This window comes from Oryza brachyantha, chromosome 2 (assembly GCF_000231095.2).
Source record: "Oryza brachyantha chromosome 2, ObraRS2, whole genome shotgun sequence".
In the NCBI taxonomy this organism is placed as follows: domain Eukaryota; kingdom Viridiplantae; phylum Streptophyta; class Magnoliopsida; order Poales; family Poaceae; genus Oryza; species Oryza brachyantha.
The window spans coordinates 21,393,579-21,416,837 of NC_023164.2; the positions used below are offsets into that span (position 1 = coordinate 21,393,579).

Below are 23,259 nucleotides of genomic sequence, written 5' to 3' on the forward strand. Positions count from 1 at the left end.
TAATCATAATTTATTTTTCAGTCGTCACATTTAGATTACTAAGAAAACACATATATATAGTCATCTTTTAGTTTTCTGAAGGAAAAAGACAACCGACATATTTACAAACGAAAAATAATTTATTAATGCAACTTTTATATATAAGCGATCCAAAAGTTAAGACAAAAAAATAAACTAAGATAAAAGACACTCCAAATAAACTCTAAATTTAAGGCTAAAAATTTAAAATTTGGCTTATAAACATAAATGAAGATTAAGGTGTAAACATTTTACTCACAAATTATTTTTAGCTATTAATAAGCCATTTTGTTTATGCTTAACTTCAGCCAACATACGGGGCTGACTCACAACAGACATAGACAGTGTAGAAAATTTCCAACAGTACATATATCATCTATAAAAAAAACTAATACAATAATATCTTTTTTAATTATGTTTGTTGTTAAAATTTAGTTTTTTTAAATGATGACATGGTATAGGTATCAACTAAATGCTTAAACTCATAAATATGAAATTTTCAACTGTTTTCGTAAGAAATAATAAAACAACGATATTTTCTGACTGTCTCCAGCCCGACACATCTACCACATCCCAGTGTCTTTCAATTTGTAGGCTAGAATGCGTGGTAAGACGTGAGCATGGGTGAGAGCAAGGCTAACAGTATAGTCAACAAGCTGACTATAAGTCATAAGTCTTCTTGTAGTCTTCTCTTATGTCACTCATATAGCAGTTAGCTTTTTATCATTAATGCAGGACCCATATGTCTCTCACGTAATCTTTTGGTTGTTGTGTCTAAGTTGGCTATAAGATTATAACCTACTACTCCTCTCTCTCCTCCCCTCTCTTCTCTACATAAGCATTTAGCCAGCTTATAGCCCACTACTATACTTGCTCTGAGAGAGTCAAGCAAGTAGAGCGTATGTTTCATTTATTTACTATAAAGCCTACTGAAACCGCTTCTCGAAGGTAACGTAATTATCGATGATAATTGTAAAAAACTATGTGAATTTGAGTTTGAATTTTTGAACAATATCATCATGGTTTTGAAGCTAGTGCTGCACGGTAGGGCACAATAATCGTGCGGTTTGGTGCGGTTATCGTGCGATTTTGAATACAATGATAATTATGGTTTCAATCATGATAATGACGCGGTTTGCTATGATTATCACGACGATTTTGAATTCATCCCCATTGGGCCTCACGAACTGTGCCATCTTTAATTTTTATCACATTTTAACCCTTTTTAATTGATTCATGTCTTATATTTTAAAATTTTCTTCGTCACTGTTTAGAAAGAACATAACTATCACTATCGCTATTTGGATTTTCTACTATTCTTTCAATATTTCTGAATTGGAGCGATACTTGTGGAACCGCGTCGCCAAAAGCCGTCACCTACTCTGGCGATACGTGCGATTACTGTGGTTTTGTGCACAATGGTAGAGGGTGCACTCTGGAAGTTGTACCTAGAAAAGATAAGTTTTATTGTAGTATTCCTCACTTCGTATATGTTCTTTGTAAAATTACATTGCATCTGTATATCACCATATCTGATGATAACTATCATTACTTCGATCCATCTCTACCATTTAAAAATTGAGTTCACTGTCCGTTCACACATTTAGTATGCCTCTATTTTTCTCGGTGGTTGAAGGATCACCCATTTTATTTAATTTAGTTATGATACTGAGCATTATTTATTATTTTTAATTATAAACATCCTGATACCACACATAGTTTAAAAAATATATGCTGATTATAATTACTATTCCAGACTCAATACATAATTTATTCTAATATACATAATTAAAATTAACTTGAGTATGTTACTACTTGAGAGTTTAACCAGGTGACTTTTAATAAAAAAAAATGTTGCTCGACAATACAATGATTCTTAGTGAACTAGTCCCATCGTTGACTCTTTCCATTCTTTTTAACCGACGACGTTGGGTTTTAGGTCTAACCATCCGTCTTATTAAAAATTCACATAATTATTAATTATGTTGTTATTATTTGTTTTACTAATATATAAAATTCAAACATAAATTATAGTTTTGCATATTAAGATAAAATTTAAATAAAACAAACGGTTAAACATAGATTTAAAAATCAATAACATTAAATAAAAAACCGAGGAAAATACTTTGCATTAAAAATTCTTTCTAGTGGTGACGGGTGAGAATAATCAAAATTAAAGGTTTATTAAATGATATAAAACGTACACTAGACTTTACTGCTGTGTTAGACAGGGTAAATTGGTTAAACATGCGAGATCAATATGACACGTTTATTCTTTTATTCTGAACTTGGAAATCGTTATTTGCCTAATAGGTTTTCGAACAAAAATTTTCGGATCGGAGCTCTGTACGTTCGCAGAACATGCGGGGGTCGCGGCTCGCGGGGTTGACCCACTCACACCCGCGCGGCGCGGGGAACGCGGGAGCGCGCCGAAAATACTGGCCCCCACCAGCCCCCGGGCGGGAAAACGCAAAACCACACACACACCACGCTGCCGCGCTCGGTTTCGGTTGCACTGCGCTTCTTTTTCGTTTCTCTTTATACTTATAAATTAAAATTTTTAATCTTAAATATAAATTTAATTTTAGACTTTTCATCAAAATTTATTTCTAATCTAAGATTTAGATCGCTAATAATGTATATAAATTTTATTTACAAATAATTTTCTATTATAAATATATTACTTTAGCTTTTTTTTTTATAAAAGCCGAACAATCCACGAATGACCCAAATCAGCCTCTCCTCCCATACCCCGCCGCGTCGTCAGTAGTAACGCGCCCCGCCCCCGTTTCAAACCCGAAATATTTTTCCGCCTCCCCACCTCCCTCCCAAATCGTTTCCCTCCTCCGCGCTCTCCCCGCCCACCCAACGATTTGCCCTACTTTTTGCTGCCCCGCCGCTGCGATTAGTCTCCGATTCCAACCAATCGACCAACCAAACCTTCCTCTCCTTCATCGATTCAGATAGTAGCTAGTAGCACTAGCCCGTGGCGCGCGAGCACCAACCTGCCACCTACTCCCGCGCGCGAAACCCTAGCGGTCTCATGGCGGAACAGGACGGCGCCCCGGCGGCGAGCGAGGCGGAGGCCGCCCCCGTTACGGTGAGATTCTCTGGTCGGTTTGTCTGTTTTGTACTTTTGTGCGGAGGTCCGGTGTACGGCAGTCGTTGCCTTGCCTCATTGGAGTCGCCCGTTCGGTCCGGACGCGCCGTGGTCGGGGACTCGGGCCACCGGCCGCCGGGGACGCGCGCAGCACATACGGCAAAGGCAGAGGCAGAGGGGCTACGGCGCGGGGTGCAGGCGCTAGAGGCAGGCAGGGCCTTACGGTGTGGGGCGCGTAGGCGGCGCAGGGCAAGGCCGCCGCCGCCGGCAAGCGCACGCGCAGGCCGGGCAGCTGTGCAGGGCGGTAGGGCGCAGGCAGCAAAGCAAGTTAGCAAGGCATGGGCTTGGTTTGATGATTGAGAAAAAAATGATTTCATTTACTGATTCATAACTCGTAAATTTGTGATTTCATATACTGATTTTGAAATTTGTGATTTACTAATTGTTAGGTCAATATATGTATCTCAATTATGAAATTACTAATACGTTGTATTTTTGTTTCGGAGTGGACAGTGGCAAATTATTTATATATCTATATATCTATCATATATGCCCCTCACAATCTCACATCTAGCTCTAGTGTTCAATCTTCATTTTAGTGAGGTATATTTCAAATTTCATTGCTTGCTTTATGTTTGCAAGTTGTATATTGTTTTCTTGCCTGCCTTTCGCATTCTGTTATATCCAATTTCTGGCAATACTTGTTACCAAAATGCAATTGTTTCTAGTTTTGGATCAGCTGCATTGTCACAATTCTGATGATTGACTTCTTAGGTTGACACTGGTGCTGAAAGTGAGGATGCAGAAAGTAAGCAATTCCAACCATTTTTCTCCATGTGCCAGCCGATTCGCTCTGTTGTAAGATGCTTACTAGATATACTTTTTTTTTGTACAAATCTGTGGCTCCACATGTTATCATCTCTTCAAAATAGCATGGCACAATATTTTTTGTGGTTGCTAATTTAACCGTGTTGGTTTCCTGGTTGTGTTGTCAGAGCTATTCAAATTCCTGGGATATGGCTTGTGCCTCCACAAATAACGAGCAAAATGTATGCTAGTAGCTTTCATCAGCTTGTTATCTGTTATCTCTTCTGATTTTTGTCTTTAGTACCATGTAGTTACTTAATATGCGTTGCCTTGTATACAGAGCAACTTGGATAAATGGATGCAGAGTGCACCTTTGCCGGAAAATAAGCAGCCCCAGTCTGAGGTATTTTCTATTTATTGCCAACTTTTCCAAGAATATGATCGTCACAGTCAGTCTGTTTGGGTTCCTTAATGCCGATGTTTGCTAAGTAGTGTTTATTAATTTGCACTCAGAGCATATCTGATACGGTAGATAGGGAAGTCAAGTTATCTTTAATAGATGAACCCACTTTGGTGCAACATCCCGTGGAAACAGAATTATTAATATTGCTAAGTATAAGCCTTGGTAGTTTGCTTCTGTGATCATCCCTAGGGAACCATGTGTATATAGTTTTAGTGTTTATGTTTCATTCATGAAAAATTCACTCAATAATCTAATTACTTAGCACTTAACCATCTTACCAGCTTAATCTCAAGACTTGCATATAGGACACCCTTTTGTTGTGTGATATCCTACTTCAAACATGCAATAAGCTTTTTCTTCGTTGAAAGCTAAACTAATAAATTTTGTATTGTAAGAACTTTTATTGGTTTATACTAACTTTTTTTGTGTAATATTTCTAATTCTTAAATTAGAAGCTTGGACTGCCCAAGTGACGTTTATGTTGCAACTGGCTCTTTTTATAATTATGATTATGATTATGCCATCCTTATACAGTGTTGCATCAAGTAATTTGCTAATTTTTGGATTCTTCTTTCTGCTGCTTTTTTAGGATGACATGGGTTTGTTAGATGGGGAAACAGACATGCAGTCTGAACTCCTCAGCAAAGAACATCTATGCTCCAATGTAATTTTCTATCTATTTTATCTGTTTCTCAGGCCCTTTGTAGGTGTGTGATCCAGTTATATCTTAATAGAGTACTAAATAAGCCTTGTACCGAAATATTTAACCAAAATTTCTCCTTAAACTGTTTTGAGTGCCTAGAGTTTTCTAATGCTACTGTTGGTGGTACTGCAGCATGAAATAGGTTTGTGGGATGTGGAAGCTAAGCAGCAATCATTGTCCCTTGGCAGCAAGTTGTGCAACTCCAGTGTAAGTGGCTTCACACTTATTGCCCCCTCCAATAAAAACAAGTGGTTTGGGGTAGATACAGTCAAACTTGGTAAATATTAGCTATTAATGTGTCTCCAGCAGTATAAAGAAACTATGCTTATACTGTGGCTTAAAAAACTTACTATAACTAAATTAGAAGCTAAAGTTATGTTTTAGAGACTTATGTTATCTTCAAAACAGTCATTGTAATGGCATAGTTCTATGTGGTATGTCAGTTTTGATTTTTCATAAACTGAATTGCGTATTGATAAAAATAACAGAGTGGTGCTGAAACTCATGACATGGAGGGCACACAACTTTCTTTGTCCTTTTCTGGCAGCATTCATTCTCAATTGGTGGTATGCAATATGCTCTGCTTTAAGACTTTGGTATGCCAATAGCATACTTTAGAACTTATTCAATGTTCTTTTCTTTGAAAAAAAAAATCTTGCTGTGCAGGGAGCTGGTCTTGGCAATATGGGGAACACATGCTTCCTAAATTCAATTCTTCAATGTGTCACTCATACAGTTCCGCTTTTTCTCAGGCTTCGTTCCACTGGTCACTATGCTCCATGTTCATGTATGGATAGTCTCAATAATGTTTTTCCACCTGAAAAAAAGTGTGTTAGCTCATTGCCTTTCTGGTTTAATGATCAAATACTGGTTGTATCCTGCAGATGACAAAGATGGTTTCTGTTCATTCTGTGCCCTTAAAGAACATATTGATGAATCAATAAGAAGGTCTGGATCTGTTATAAGGCCAATTAGGTTCCGAGATAATTTAAAGAGTATCCTTTGCTCTTGTTTTTCTTCCCCTTGCAGTTTAATTTTACCACACAACAGGTCTTTTGTGCACAAATATGTTAATATCACTTACATTTTTACCATCATTGGGTGTTTGTGGCTGAAAATTACAAGGTTATGCCTTCCATGGTTTTTGTACACTTGGATGTATATGCTTCCTCAGTTTTGTTTCAATTTTGGCACATCACAATATTCACTTTGTGCTGTCATATTATATCTTTTTTAGTTGTGCTATTTTTGTATCTGACATTTCAAATTATGTGGTGGAATTCCTTGACAAGATTATCCAGAATTATCTTCAGATTTCAGACCAGGACAACAGGAGGATGCACATGAGTTCCTACGCTGTTTGCTGGACAACTTGGATAAGTGCACCTCTGATCTCAATTCAAAAGATAAACCCTCATCTTTTGATGAACAGAGTATTGTTAAGCAAGTTTTTGGAGGCCGACTGAAAAGCCAGGTACTTAGTTTTGTCACCTTGCTTGTTTGTTTGTTCTCTCAGTACTAGAAAACTGCAACTGAACTTATTCTATGTGTCTAGTTGATTTGTTGCGAGTGTGGACATTGCTCGGAAACATATGAGCCCTTTCTTGATCTCAGCCTTGAGATTAATCATGCTGATCATCTTGTTGATGCCTTGAAATCTTTTACCAAGTTGGAGCAAATTGGGGATGCCGAGGAAAAACTGACATGTGAACATTGTAACGCAAAAGTTTGCAAGAACAAGCAGCTTATGCTTGACAGGTCACCAGATGTCATTGCGTTTCATCTAAAGCGGTTCACCACCCTTGATAGTTCTATTGAGAAAATTGACAAACATGTGGTTTATCCATTAGAGCTTGATTTGAAGCCATTTCATAGTGATCCTGATGCCGATGTGAGTTTCTCTACTATCTCCACTTTTTTATAAATAGCTTTACCCAACAGCATCTTTGATGTTTTGCATGTATACCAACTTATGCAGATGGAACTGAAATATGATCTCTACGGTGTTGTTGAGCATTCTGGCTCACCTAGTTATGGCCATTATGTTTGCTCTGTTCGTTCTTCACCCAGCACTTGGCACCTGATGAATGACTCCCATGTATGTGCCACAAGTCACCTGCTATTTTGCTTATACTTTTATCATGACATTAATCATTCACCAGCGCTAACCTTTGTTGCAGGTTGATTTGATTAGTGAGGCAAGTGCACTGAACCAGGAAGGGTATATTCTGTTCTATGTTAGGCAGGGCAAATTTCAGTGGTTTTCAAGTTTGCTGGAGCAAAAGGATGAGCAGCATCCTGAAAATACGAGTGGTGCATCTCCTGTGTCTGTACTGGAGAATATGGATGTCGATTGTCCAACATCCTCTGGAGAAGGCATCAACGGCACTACTGGTGATAAGTTAGAGAAAGACGAAACTAGTCCATGTAAAACATCTTTCCAACCTAAGGAGGCAGCTAAAGAAAGCCCGGTTGAGCCTATCAAGGTTGACCTAAAAGATGAAATCGTGCCATCCATATCATCGCATCATGATAACGTGATTATTAGCTGTCCTGGTAGCGCGGCTGACATTAACAACCTGGAGAGACCGTCAACTCCATCTCCAAGACGCAAACGATTTTTCTCTGATAACCAGTTAGATGTGTTTGAGTTTGAGGACTTTGGTAAAGGTAAGTCCACATCTTGGTTTCATTTTGTTCTGTGATCAAGTGCTCTGCAACACAACAAAAAATCTTGCACGCTACCATATGCAAACCGAATTATTGTCTAGTTGTCATAGGATACCAGTAATAGAGGAAGCGATTCTGAATTTCTGTTTCATCGATAGACATCATACTGTTTGCTGTGCTCCATTGATGCTGATTGTATGACATACTTTTTTGTTTTGATCTATTGGGTTCATTATCTTACATGCTGCATTTCTTCGCTTTTAAGCTATGAAAATTAACAAGGCTGACATTTCTGCTTGTGCCATTTGCAGAAGATGAAGAGACCCCTCTGCTTGGAAACCATAAATTCCAACCAAAAGCTAAGAAGGCTAAAGGTGACTCCGCATCTAAATCGATGAAGGGGCACAAGGGCCCTTGCATAGATAAGAACGTAACACGATTAGTAAGGAGTATGCCGTCCACTCGGAGAAATGGCTTGCTGGACTGCTTGAACACTCAGCTAAATGCTGCGCAAGATTCTCGAAGCTGCCCTCGCAGTGACCCTGTGCGGAAAAGAAAGAAGTTCAACGTCCCGGTTCCAATAAATTTGTAGCAAGGTTCGAGTGTCAAAAGCCTTTTTTGTTTCTGTACATCTTAGTTTAGCATTCATTCTGTTTTCCAGAACGAGCTAATTGTATCTGCTTGTCATAGCCTTTATGACCGGCAAGATGGTGATGGTGAAGTGCACATTTTTGCTGCCTTTTGATGTGAAACACTTCGCCTTCGCCTCTCTATGAACGGAACATGCACGTGGTCCTTTTTTTTAATAAAAAAATAAAACAACATATTTGTAAACGAATAATAATTTAAAAATAAAAATTATATATACACTTTTTTAACAATCTAAAACCAACGTTCAAAAAATAAATGCAAATTGTGTGAGTGAAGAATTTGCAAACAAAGCGGGTCAATCTTCTGAACAAGGATCGCCATCCCTTTATTTTACAGCCAGGAAGCGATGGGTGGCCGGACCGACCGGGAGACGGCTGTCTACTACGTGACGGTAACTAGAAAAGGAGTTCATGGAGAAAGCAGTCACCTGCACGGCCGCACTCGATCTTCTCTCAGGAGAGGCGGGTCGTCTGCCGTGGAGACGAGATCGCCGTCGAGAACGATGCGCATCTCTCGCCTGATTGCTTCACCCGGTGGCCACGACGGAGGCGAGGCGGTCAGGCGGCCGGAGGTTCGTCGGCTTGAAGTAATGGGCAAAGGTCCTATTATAGACTCGTTCTCCTCATAATGGATTCCTGCGATTTCATGGGCCTAGTAACGTGCAGCCATCTTATGACCCCAGAACAGGAGGAATGCCAGACTTGAGACCAATGAGTGGGGGGAGTTTGGTGTGGGCCGTGCTGTTCTAACGGCACGAACAATGCTCTACTTTAACGAGTGGCCTTAATGTGACACGTCGGATTTGGGTGGAGATGTGGAGAGGGAAGAAACCAAGGGCTACCTTATGCAAGACTTGGTTGCCTCGTGCTTGAATTGCAAGTATGTGTGGTCCCTCCATAGCAAGCCTTGGCAAAAAGCTATGGTGCCACTTGGCGCATTGCCTAAGCCTTATTGGTCCTGCCACCATGAGCCGCACCACCTAGAAGCTCCGCTAGCCCATCGACGCTCAATCCCGAGCCACGGCGGAGGAGTTCGGCAATGGATACCTGAGGTTGTCGCCGGTGAAGCCTCTACTCGAGCTGCCCTAGCTAGATCTATCGAGCCCAAGGCCAGACCTAGCAAGCTCAGTGGGCCGGTGGTAGGATGCGTGTCGACCTACCTCTGCCCCTCTTCTCCCCCCATGTACTTCTCCAGGTTTCTCTTGCCCTTTGTAATTCTTGCTTCTTCTTCTTCTTCTTCTTCTTCTTCTTAATATAATACCAGCCAAGTTGGTTTGTATTTCAAACAAAAAAAGGTATGATTTGAATATGCTTACGCTATGTAAGGGGAAACAAATGTCTTCATCCTAGGTGACATTTGAGACCACTCAAAAATTGTTCCCGAGTGTAGCCGAGATGCATCTGCACTGCAACGCACACCCACCAAACACTTCCACGGAGAGCGTGTGTGAGTGTGACTGACCGATTGCCAGGTGAGCTTCGCACCCAAAAGCCGTGGTCCATTGCAACGATGGAGAGGTCCAAATCCAAACGAACGGAGCATGGTCGATACTCGAGAGCGCGCGCACCTGCGCACCACCCACCTTCCGAAGCAGAAGCAACATTATGTGCATGTCATTCGGCAACAATATCTTACAAAGGATCGCCTCTCAAAATCGTTATGATCACAGCACAGCAAAAGGAACAAAGGGGTTGAGAGTGACAGGCCATTTGTCTGTTCACCTCCCAAACAGATTGTACTACTATTTCACAGACAGATCATTAAGGCAAGGTTCCATGGAACACTGAATTAGATCTTGACTTAAATCTGGTTAGCAGTGGAATGTACAATGATGATAATAAAGATCAGCTGTTCCTTCAATCTAGACAAGATGTTAAACAGAACAAATGGCGCATTTTGCTCTTGTATATCCCATCTTGTTTCATAGGATCATAAGGGTGTGACAGTAAAGGTGTCCCCTTCGTTGCACCATGAACAAAGGGTTCCACAAGTGGAGAAAGAAAGGGTCCATTACCGTGATCTGTTGCCCTTTGGCTGGCCATACGTTACATTGAGCCAAACAAGGCCATGGAAACACCCAAATGCACGATCTTCATATGTACAGAGGGGGAGATGTGAAGGGGTTGGCGTGTAAGTGATCAGCTACTGCTAGCTGCCACCTCTGACGCTTCGTCTTGTTGCTTCTCGTTCTTGCCCAACAATGTCGGTGTCACCGAAACAACCCCAATCAAGAACATCAGTGCTATTGATTGTGTATCATATAGGTCACTCAACGAGCTCAAGTCTCCCAAAGCTATTCCAGCCTATGTTTCATAAAAGAAAGAACAAAGCATGAGCTATGCATCAGAACTAATTAGGGAAGTATGCAATCTGAAGCAGGCACGTTACCCTGACAGTCACATAAGCAGCTGGGATGAGGCCGATACAGGTTGCCAGGAAGAAGATATGGTAGGGCACGTCCACTATTGGCGACGCAAAATTAATGAAAGTATTGGGCAATGTTGGAGTTACTCTAAGGAAAAGCATGTAATTCAACAGCTTCTCTCTCCTTTTCGCAACCTGAAAAGATGAAAAGATCATCAAATCGATGAATCAGCAATATGATCCGCAGCACGCTGAACATATCAAGAACATTACCATGGAATCAAAAACAAGGACAATCCTAAGCAATGTTATCTGACTAATATATGAAGGTTCAGAACTTTACCTGCTTCTGAAAGAACCCAAGCTTGTCAGGCCACAATGAGAAGACCAACGGTTTCCCAATCAACTTAGACAGGAAATAGCAGGAAGAAGCTCCCGCTGTTGCGGCAAAGACCACCAGAGCAAGACCACCAAGCTGTCCAAATAGTGCTCCGGCAAGGAGGGACATGAATATGGTTCCTGGGATCATGAATGTCTGCATGAAGATGTATACGGCGCAATAGCCCACCAGCACCTGCACTGTGTAGTCACTCGTGTAGTCCTCAAGATGGTCGCTGCAAAGTAAAAATTGCATACAAGTTAGAAGCACTGGACTTTGAAACATCCATTGTTCACTGAGACATCAAGAGTAAGGATGAGCAAGTGCATAGTTCCAGACAGATGAAAGAAAATAAGTTAAATCTGAATTCTGAACACTGTGGTACTGTTTGGCAAGTGCTGTTTAACTTGACAGATGGCGATGTAGGAAGAGAGAGCCCACATGTCAACAGAAATAAGAACATGGGCTGTGATCCAAGCGTGCAGTGAACAAAAAGGCACACATGAAACACGGTCTGACCAATGGCCAGGTCCGAAACGTACGACCGTTACAGCTGGCCAGAAAGTAAATACCGAGAAGAAAGCATTTCTTACTCCACCGACTCCGAAAATTACGTGATTAATTACGCTTTTCAATGGATTAAGGGGACCACGGGCAGCAATGCGTATGGACCATAATTGGGCTTGGATAATCAGGCCATAACTCAGAAGCCATGTTCTACCACTCCAGTATCTGTAGAACTCTTGCAAATTTCGTAGCTTCACAAAAGCAAATTTCTTGACTGATGTCTCATTGTTAGCTAAAACAAAGAACTCTCTTTACTTTATAAAAGTAACTAGTTCAAAAGAAAAGGATCCTGTTCAAACCAGTAGAAATCCATAATCTAAAACGAAGACTCTCTCAAAACACACAAAAGGGGACTAATTTAATATTCAGATAAGTAGGAAAAAAATGCAGCTTTGCTACCAAAAAAAGTTAACTAAAAGTCCATTCCATTACCAGGCAAGAACAATCTTTTACGGTACGAAATACAGTAACGCACCAACGCAGTCCAAGCGGCGGAAGAATAGGATAAAATTGGCAATAATATAAAAGATGATCCGGATCCTTATTTGGCATAAGTACGGAACATATACGATGAAATTTCGTACTTACATTCTATTCGAATAAAAGAATTAGGATTCGCTCAACAGGTAACTTTTGAAACATAAGAACACACACAAAAAAAGCGAACTCTTCACATGAAAAATTCCCCAGAAAAAAATGCAAGTTTCCGTCGAACAAGACAGTACATCATGCCAAGCAAATAAAGCAGCTAACACACTTATAAACGGTATCGGTTGAATTACGTGAGGATTTGGAGCTCCTGGAGGTTCCGCGGCAGCTTGAGGAAGCTGTAGTCGGAATGAGGCATGGAGAGGTAGACGCCGACGAGCCCCGTGGCGAAGGCGGCGGCGACGCCGGCGAGAAGTGCCGCCTCCCACACCGGGAACCTTTCCTCCCTCCCCATCTCCTATTCCTCCTCCTCCTCTCTCTCTTCCCCTGTAAAAGAAAAAAAAAAATCTTTGGAGCTGTGCGCGCTGGCCGTTTGGAAGAAGAGGGGAGCGGCAGAAGGGAAGAGGAAACCGGAGGGAGGGCCAGGAGGCACAGTAGTCTCCGTTTTATCCGGACTTCTCAACCTGTGGCTTCTCTTTCCCTCTCCTGCCCGCCTTCTTTTTTATGTTTTTCCTTTTCTTTTCAGTGAAACCGGTTCTGTTTGTTTTCTGTGATGAATTTTGCCCGTTTCGTATGGTTGGTTACTCGTAACAAACTAGGATTTATTGTTGTTTGTTATCTATCTGATTTAGATTATATCTATTTGGTTCTATATATGATACGTGTTCATATTTATTGATTTTTTATAAATCTATCGTAGATAAAATATTTTATAATCGTAAAACCTAACAACTTCATAAGTTTTCTAGATAAAGTATAACGGATAAACCATGTTGTATTAAAGAAACAACTTCATAGTTTATACTAATCATGTGCTTATTCTTCTTGGTTTCTACCAAAGAAAAATTTAGAGATCATTTAGTATAGGATGATTATAGTTTTAATAAAACTATCCAATTCTTATTAACAATATAAAATATTCCCCGCAATACAAACATGGAAAATCGAAGAAATACCCATTGGAGAAAATTAAAGAAAACACATTTTTTCCTAGGGTACTCCCACCTAGGCCTTGTTTAGTTGCCAAATTTTTTTAACAAAATGGTCACGTCGAACGTTTGACCGGTTGTCGGAAGGGGTTTTTGGATATGAATGAAAAAACAAATTTTAGATACCGCCTGAAAACCACGAGATGGATCTTTTGAGTCTAATTAATCCGCCATTAGCACATATTGGTTACTGTAGCACTTATGCCTAATCATGTCCAAATTAGGCTTAAAAGATCCGTCTCACGATTTTCCTTCATAACTATGTAATTAGTTTTAATGTTCATGTAAATTTAATGCTTTATTTAGGTGTTCAAAGATTCGATATGATGTTTTTGAGAAAAGTTTTTAGGAACTAAGGGCCCCTTTGAATCACAGGAATGAAAAAAAATAAAGGAATAGGAAAAACATAAGATTCTGACAGAAATGCAAGTGTAAAACAGAGGATTGAAAAGCATAAGAAAAACGTAGGAAAGGCCGTTTGATTGAACCACATGAAAACACAAGAATTTGAGGAGAGATTAAGACTCAAAGAATTTTTTTCATAATGTTCTGTCTCTTGTTAAATTTTCTCAATACTTATATGGAAAGAAACATTCCATAGGAATTTCATAGGGTTCATTCCTTTGATTCAAAAAGCTTTATGAAAAAATACCTATAGGAATAAAAACCTCTAAAATTCATATAAATTTCTTTTGAATCAAAAGAGGGCCTAAACAGGGCCCTGATCTCAATTCCCTTGTAGGGTTCCGTTTCCCTCTCATTGGTTCGGGTGGACGCGTGTTGTGGAAGCAAGGTGGGGTTATAACTTGCCTGTTGCCTCGTTTGAGTGAGCTTTTCGTGCCCTCCACAAATGTTCGGTGAGTCATGAACAAATCGCTGAGACCAGAGGCAGCGATTGTGCATTCAGTACGCCAATTGTTTTGTGCTAAGTTTTTCTTTGTAGAATCCCACCCCGTCTACGTGCAGCATTCACCTCCATGCCGAAACTCATTAGCCTAATGCCATTTCCTCTAGCAGAACGCCGGAACGGGGTTGTATTTGCTTCACCGGCTCTTATTATAAGACGCCAGGGAGAAAAACGCACGCCAGGTAGCCCGCTTCATCTGAATGCAAGCAACTTAGGACCTCCACAATATCAATCAAAAGTAGTTCTTATAACTTTAAATAAACTATCTTAACGTTAAAAAAATATTAAAAAATAAAATACGATGAGCTACGTTTAGCTATATGGACTAACCATATGAATTAAAATACATTATCTTTCTCGTCTCTTGAGAGAGCTGAGATTATTGGATATGATTTGTGGGTCGCAACTTATATTTATTTTTATCATTATACATTGTGTAAATTAAAATAGTAAAAAGCTACCTATGTGAATCATATCTATATGGATTGAGTAGTTCGTATACATTGAGGATACCCTCAAATAACAATATGTGTGTGCGGTCACGGGATTTTTTTTAACTGGAGCGTGTTGTTCTGAAATCTGAACATTGTTTTATTCAAATTCCTAGCTCTATTTTTTTTCTTCTGCTTATGCTTATAAGATCAAATTTGCATTTTTAACTTTAAATTTAAAGTTGATTTTAGAGTTTTCTCACCGTAGTTTATTTTATGAGCATTTTTTCTATCCTTGAGAAGGTATCATGAGGTACCACTGTTTTATATATATAATTTAGTACTTCTAGTATCTAAGGTATCAAGATGTATCAAATTTTACATAGAAAACAGTGTTACCTCCTGTTACCTTCTCCTCTTACCTTCCCAATGATGGTAAAATTGCTCTTATTTTATTGCTTGGTTTTTAGATTGCTATGAATACGAATATAAAAGTTTTATTTACAAATCATTTTTCATTCGCAAATAAGCTTCACCAGGTTCCCCAAACCGCGGTTACACCGGGGCATGGCTTCGGTATGCCGCGGTTTGCCCATACGAAATTGATCCGAATTTAAAAAATTTAAGAAAATTTGTGGAAAAAATATGATGTAGAGATTGATTTGTAACGATGTTTGGTGAAAAAAATGATGAAAAAACTAAATTTACGAATGAATAGAAATCCAATACCGAAAAATGGTTGGGTAAAATAAAAAACGGTATTGTTCACACTTCGTAGCACTAGTTAAATATGTATTTGATATATGAGATACATATTTGAATGTTTGCAACATTTAATTGATTGATACTTGATACATGAGGCATATTTTTTATTCCGTTAGCTATTTGTGATGTAGATAGCTGATAATATTTTATTGTAGCCTTTTTGTTAATTTTTAGTACCCATACTAAGGTAAATTATATATGTACTGATGTAGCCACATATTTGTAAACATGTATTAGTTTCATACAATTATACGTAATATTTGATTGTAAGTATACTTGTGATGTCAAAATTTGTTAAGAATTTTTAAAAAAAGTCATGTTAAAATTTTCTTTTTTTCCCCTTAAAACATGTCCTAAATGTCACAAATATAGTTACGTACTATTTTTTTTGTATTTTTACAATTTGTTTTCAAAATTAATTTGTATCTATCTGTCAGATTATACTAGCCGCAGTTTTTGGTTGAAACCGCACGATTTTGACCCAAAATCACGCGGTAACAGTAGATTTTAAATTTAAATTTTTTACATTCAAATTTGTTACGGTTTTTGCGGTGTACGCGGTTACCGTGCGATAACCGTGGCTCTACAGTGCCACGACACGGACGGGAGGGACGGTTTTGGGAACCCTCCTCACCCCCTCCAAGTTTTGTTTGGAGCAGAAAGTTAGAGGTAAAATCAAATGTTCAAGCCTGCTTTCCATGGCAACCTACTGCCGTTATGGATTCTCGCAATAAGGCTTTGCTGTTGCTTCATCTTGCAGTTGATCCCAACTGCTGCTGGATGGGGATGGCCCATGTTTTTTCAGTATTCGGACAAAGAGAGATTTCAGGCTAATCAGGTAGTAGTTGCAAGCAATAAGATGCCTTGCTGCATGATTAGCAGTTGTCGGAAGCTATTGTTTGTGTACGAGAAACGGAGCTGAATGTAAAGAAACTGCTTGGACAGGGTTGTTTCGTAATCATGTAGGCAGTCCTGTGGCTCCTGGGGCCTAAGCAGACAGAAGTAACGGCTTCTGTGGCTGCTGTTGCAAAGCAAGCATGGATTCAGACAAAATTCGACCGGAACTGCTGGAAATTGGAAATCACTTGATTTTATGAGGCCGAAGATTTTCAGAGCAAACTACTGTATTACATCCGTTCTTAAATGCAGGGTGGAGCTGCGTTAGTGGAGAGGGTTTCTCGGGAACACGGTTCACAATTTTTTATGCTAGATTTTATATTTTCAGCGTATAAGGTCATCCTCAATGCAAGTTTCATGGACACGATTACCTAAAGTGACATGTAATCTAAAAAGTTTGAAACTATAATAAAACATCTAAATCTCAATGCATAGTTTCATCTATCGTTGTTTCCTAGATTACATGCAAGACACAAGTTATCTAGGTAACAGAGTGCATAGAAGGTTTCATCCACATGAAACTCATTTCATCTACCTCTTCATTAAAACTTTGCCACATCATCAAAAATATTCACATAGCACTCTATTTATTACACATAAAACTTTCATTAAGATTGACATAAGCACTTATCTTTGTCTAAACTGAGTACCGGTAACGGTCCAAACTCGGTGCAAATCATAAAAAAAAGGTGAGTGACGTTCCATGTATTTTCTTATGGCTATACCCTGTTTTTAATGTGAAAAAGTTATTGATAGATTTGGGCAAATACATAATCCCATACATTTAAAGGCAGAAGCAGGCCGCATTCGCAGCTGCCTGTACCAATTAGGCTAGTTATGCACATAAAATAAAAAAAACTATTAGCACATGATTAATTGACTATTAGTTATTACAAACTTCGACAATAAATTAATTTGATTTTTTTACAACTTTCATGTTGTTTTTTAAAAATATAATATTTAACAATTTAAAAAGTTTATGCACAGTAAAAAAAAAAGCTAGCCTTAGTCGTCACTCGCGAACGCGCCAGTAGTGTCATTATGAATTGGACCAAAACATTCCTGAGCTAGTAAGGGCCAGTCCTTAATGGCTTAATATAAAGCACATGGGCAGAGAAGCTGGCGAGCAGCTGCACTTCAGCAACTCAGTAACCCCACCATTCCCCCGCTTTCGGCATTCGATTATGATTATTCCTATCCGTATGTGTGGTTATTTAAGAAATTATTGATAATTAGAGTTTTAATTTTTTTAAATCATGTCCTAAATAATATATTTTTTCACCAGAGTGAGTGCCATGTAATTTTTGTTTCCATTATCCGAATAAGCGAAGTGTTTTTTTTTCTCTTTCCATCCTGATTTTCATATATCATACATAGACAATCTCAATGGATGAGACTGATGCATAGGACTGCCATCGAGATCAAAATCCCTGTAGGGGACGTTTTTTTTTTATCTGTGATTTCTAAGGATGCTGAACTATGGCATATTTTTAGCATCAAGTGAGGAATATGCCAACAATAGAAGTAGAAAGCTATCTTAAGACGAAAGTGAAAGCGGTGAGATCCAGCTGTGAACTAGGGAAACATCGGTACAAATGTATCATCTAATGCTGCCTGCCGTAGTGGTACCATATTCCTTCTGAAGCATCTTATCGCCCCTTGGAAATTTCCCTGGGCCTTTTCACCCCCCTTTTCTCCTCGGTTTTTCTCTGTGATTTTTTTTTTATTCTTCTGTTCTGGCCTTCTGGGCATGTTTTGGACTTGTAAGCCTATGTTATAGATGTCCTCCTTCCACCTTAAAATACACGTTGTAGTTAATTAATACTAGGATTCAAATTTGTCCGAAAAATACAACACTTCTCTACCTACCTACTCTTTTTTAGACGGCCCATCATAATATTTCCTATTTACTTTTTTTTCATAATTTCTTATTTTAATAAATTATAAACATTTCTCAGCTTAACATTAATCCTCAAAAAAGAGCATAATTAGTTTATTTGAGATGCACGAATCACTTTTTAAGTTTGCCTATATTCATTAGTATATCAATGTATATGTTTTTATATATGTGTCTAGATTAATTAGCATATAAATAAATCTAGACAATACCAGAAAATTTTATAATGTGGAACATGGAGAATATTATCTTTGTTTCATGTTATAAGATGTTATGATTCTCTCTAAATCTATATGAATACAAATGAAACACATATATAAAACGTATTCATTGATTTATAGATTAATCTAATTAGGATAAATACATCTTTTAATATGGAACATACAGATAATTTATATGGGCCGGTGGACAAAGACCTCTTTAAGTCTTGTTTCGTAATCCCTCAATACGGCCCAACAAATTACTTCAAATTTACGGCCCGTCTTGAGGGATAGGGCCAGAATTTGGGCCTTGCCACACGAGCTCTCCGAGTCTCTCGAAGGGTGGGAGTTCGTTTCAAATTTGATCTGGATACACTTTTTTCTGGAAACAAAATCGAAACGAGTCAAATTGTAAATTGAACTTTCGCATTGTCCTGACCCGGCACGCTAGTTTGTTTCTACGAACAACAAGTATAAACGATATGATAGTAGAACTCCACTTTTGCTATTAATCAAACGTTTGATTTTTTTGTTTTTCTGTCAAACACGTGCGCAATACATGGGAGAGGGCGTGTATGACTTTTGAGCAATTTTACCCTCCTTGAGGAGGTAGCATGAGGTACCACTGTTTTCTATATAAAATTTGGTACCTCTCATGACTTTTTAATTTGGGTATACGTCTTCAAATTATCATCCAACAGTAGTGACCGGAGTTGATTGATGGAATTAAATTTTCAAACATTTGATCACTAAGTGGACCCATAGAACTCGGAGATTAACCATTTGCCACGAATCTGCATATGTAATCAACGCGTATCTACTAAATTCAGCTGTTTAACTTGTATAGGAAAAGAGAACACTTTTGCTATTTGACAGCCGACTGCCATTTCTGATATGTGTCAGTTGATTGTAGCAACCGTCCATTCTGAACCAACGTTAATTTTGTTTTGGGCTGCGGGGTCCGATGGCAAGCAACACTAATTCTTTTCTGGGCTTTGTTGGGCTGTGAGTTTTGAGAATAGTGACCGGCGGCCACATAAAAATCCACCTCGAACAAGCCGACATGGGGAATTTTTTGCTGTATCACATTTGCTTCCACCGATGCTTTTTCTGTGCCTCGTGATTCATCTGGAAGCATCGACGAATCTGGCAGAAGAGAGGTGACAAGGAGCAATTCGTTCTACTTCCACCGATGCTTTTTCTGTGTGCCTCGTGATTCATCTAGAAGCACCGACGATTTTGGCAGAAGGGAGGCGAAGCGGGGGCGATTCGTCCGGCGAAGCGGGAGAGCGCGATTCGTCTGCCGAAGCGGGAGGGACGGGGGGAGCGCGATTCGCAAGCTTCCTCAGCCGACGTCATTCTTCAGGTATGGCTGAGTGCTGACGCCATGCTCCTGGTAAGTTTGGAGATTTGTTTTGTTGCTCTGCCTGATTTGGATTTTGAGATAGGGTTTTATGTGGATTTGTTATGTCTCTAGCAGCTAGCGATTCCGTCGGTTAGTTTTAGAATCTCCATCATCTTGGGGGGAGGGCATACCTGGATCTCTTTTCGTGAAGAGGTAAATGTGCGATTCATGCAGTTTGGTTCTCCCCATAGTTGTGGGTTTGGGGATGATTTTGTGAAGAGGTGAATAAATTGGTCACAGACAACTCACAGGGCGGAGCACTGCTTCGTGAAGCAGTACATGTTGAACTACTCAACTCATGCGGTGTCTCCCTTGAGATGGATCTAGCTACTGAGTTCTAATTTGGGGGCATTGTTCAGCATATCAAGTTAGTTTGTGACCTGTGTAACATGTATGCTTAGCATTTGTGTCTGTTTGTCCCCTCTTTGCTAAGCATGGTGACATTGTATTAGCATATATAGTATTGAGATAGTGCTGTTAGCAGAAGCAAGACTCCTTTTCTAGGGTGATTGTTATTGGGGGCTTTTTGTGATATGTACCAAGTTCCAGGAGGGGGTATAGTTGCCTTTTAAAGCGGTACTGGATATATTTTTCACAAGTAAATATCGTGGCACTGTAATCTGGATGTCACTAAGCAATAAACCTCGCTGAGTAACATTTTTTGTTGGTTCCGCTCTTGCTTTTTACCTCAAGTTTGTGGAAATATGGAAGCATATTATGTTTTTGATGTAGTGCCACCTGAGTAGCGGTAAGAATTTTCTGGTTGACTGGTGAAACCATGATAGATTTTGGTTGGTAGTTTTAGAATAACCTAGAATATCATATTGTTCACTTGATCAGTCAATTGGGCTTTTATATTTTTTCCTTAACGATACCCCCAATGATTTTTCCATTTAGCTAAATAGAGTGTCCTTCGAGTAGAACACATTCAGGTCTGTCATGTCATTAAGTGTTTGTAATCTTTTTTATATAATTTTAGTATTGTCAACCAACTTATTTTTGTGCAGCTCATCAGTTGTTATATTGATTTCTCAAAATTACGTTATCCATGAAATTTGCATCCACTGGTTGTATCAATTGCTGATATTAGTGATGTACAAATTTAGCTACAGATTTGCTCGAGGTTTTACAGTGTGGGGGTGAGGGAGCAGCTACAGAGGAGCGTTGATGAGTTCCGTGCATTTTTTATTTTGTCTTAGTTTACCATGATTTGGGTGGTGTCTTCTACTTTAGATCTGACTGAAATTTCCTTGGTTCGTTCTGTGCAAATCGTAAACGACATCGAGGCCGTGGGTTCAGTTTCGTCACTTTTCGCTGCTATCGGTCAGTGCTCAACTCCATGAGAGAGATCGTGGTTCTGCGAATGAGAACCAGACAAAGGTGGTGCAGGGTATATATATGTGTATATGGGATTGTCTATTCATGTATATGGGATTGTCTATTGGTTTTGGTTTTGGTTTTGCATTTTTCACTCTTAGTGGGCATGACCTAGGTTTTTCTCAAGGTTTTTGTTAGTAGTTGGAGATAGCATCTAATTACTTGTTCATAGTAACCACAACTTGGTTTGCTAAAATCACAGAAATATTAATGTGCAAATAAATTTATCCTGTTCTGCATTTTGACTAAGCAAGTGGCAATAAGTTTAATTTTCTTATCAGAATCTATGAGAAAAGCAAATAGCCTACCTGGTAATTGATATCAGCATGATACTTTTGGCAATTTTTGGGCTAGAACTCAACATGTGCTCCTCCATAAAATTAATGTGATATAAACTCACGATTTTCCCCCCTCCCTTGATGATTTGTTTAGCTCATGATAGTAGATGGTAATAGTCACTAGAGTTGAAATAATGTGCATTTTTATATTTGCTCTATCTAATCTATTGCACTACCCATTTTATTATAGTTATCATTTTCAAATATGTGCCTCGCTTCTGCTTGCTTGCCATGCTAATGTTCTGAATATTTCTGCAACTATGAAATGCTAAGGTGCAGGATCTGCCTGTCCCTCTTGCTGCAAGGATTATTTTGCGTAAGTTTGGTTGCTAATTATTGGTACCTGCTAAGCGCCATTTTGAGATTCGGGTTCTATGTATTTGACAAATGATGAACCCTTTTTAGAGGGTAACGATTGAATACTCAAACTTTTGTTGCAGTGTTTTGTTGGGTCATTGGGTGAAGCTCTAAAAGCTCTAAAAGAGGTTGGATTCGTTTATGTGGGTTCGGTTGCGTGAGCTAGTGGACGAATTTGTTGGGGGCGGTGGTTTTGGTTGGTTTGAGCTGATTTGATCTTTTTAGCATCTCCGCAGAGAGCATTTTTGCTCCATTTTCATGGTTAGTGAGTTTATCCCCATCTGGGTGTTCGGCACTTGGGCCTGGATACAAAATTTATAGTTTTTTCATGCCAAAATTGGCCCCTTTCATAGGGGAATCATTGCTAGTTTACGGTTCATTTGACTGGCTCCTAACTGCGTTGGATGCATTTCTTGCTTGTTTTTAAGCTAATAAAAAACTAGTGATCCCTTTGTTGAAACTGAGGTAAGCTTGCCTCTTGTTCTTGGTTTGTGGTAGCTCGGATATAGTGTTGATGCAGTACCACCACCAAGTAGCAGGCTAGCAACAACAATTTTTGCCATGTGAAACCATGATCCCTTTGTCCGTTTGATTAGGACATAACTTAGATAATCCTATGTTTCACCATATTAGTCAATTGACTTACCTTTCCTAACGACAAACGATGAAACAAATTTGTGTGTTTTTATTTTCGGTAAATTTTTGTAACTGGTCGTCACACTATATATATGGTACATTATGTACACTATTTTTTTTGCACAAATAGCCCCTGATAGTTGCATAATATAAAATAAGTAACTTTAGCATTATGAAAGTGCAACCTATAAATTACACACTCTATATATAGGTAATTTTACATACTCTACATCAATCACTTATACTTGTACGATATATAGGCTAAATTTGCACAAAGCTTAACCTATATTTGCATAATTGGAAATGTGCAACTTATGTATAAATGAGGCGCAACTTTATCATAAATGAAGTGCAACATACTATTTACTTAGTATTTTTTTCACTAGTGCAAACAATATACATGCATTTAGATGTTGATCTAACGGTGTATAATCAATTTGATTGATGGATTTTAGGCTCCCATCGTTTTGCAGTTGCAACTGCTTATAAACCAAAATTTGAATTTTAGAACTTAATTTTGGACTTGATTTAATGTTTTTTTCATCATGGTTTGTTTTACACATTTTGCTTTTGAGTTGCTATTGATATGTATATAATAATTTTACCTGCAAATTATTTTTTGTTTGCAAAAAAGCGTTTTCGCTATTCCTCTAAAAAGTGAAACGATGGGAGTTCTGTTCTATTTTATTC

General features: G+C 38.9%; 2 protein-coding genes across 2 annotated transcripts; one reads left to right on the plus strand and one right to left on the minus strand.

Moving 5' to 3' along the window:
- The first annotated feature begins 2,944 nt into the window (after nt 1–2,944).
- LOC102722370 (ubiquitin carboxyl-terminal hydrolase 21) lies at nt 2,945–8,551 on the plus strand. The gene is made up of 14 exons (XM_006647655.3): nt 2,945–3,118; nt 3,893–3,976; nt 4,114–4,167; nt 4,266–4,328; nt 4,978–5,052; nt 5,224–5,298; nt 5,580–5,657; nt 5,758–5,878; nt 5,976–6,086; nt 6,393–6,565; nt 6,647–6,982; nt 7,070–7,189; nt 7,272–7,761; nt 8,073–8,551. The coding sequence occupies exons 1-14, from the start codon at nt 3,062–3,064 to the stop codon at nt 8,351–8,353; spliced, it is 2,118 nt and encodes a 705-aa protein (XP_006647718.1). The 5' UTR covers nt 2,945–3,061; the 3' UTR covers nt 8,354–8,551.
- Nucleotides 8,552–10,172: 1,621 nt separating this feature from the next.
- On the minus strand, nt 10,173–12,852 carry LOC102722648 (uncharacterized membrane protein At4g09580). The gene is made up of 4 exons (XM_006647656.3): nt 12,505–12,852; nt 11,120–11,390; nt 10,801–10,971; nt 10,173–10,715 (listed from the first exon to the last, which is right to left on the minus strand). The coding sequence occupies exons 1-4, from the start codon at nt 12,663–12,665 to the stop codon at nt 10,551–10,553; spliced, it is 768 nt and encodes a 255-aa protein (XP_006647719.1). The 5' UTR covers nt 12,666–12,852; the 3' UTR covers nt 10,173–10,550.
- Nucleotides 12,853–23,259: the final 10,407 nt, after the last annotated feature.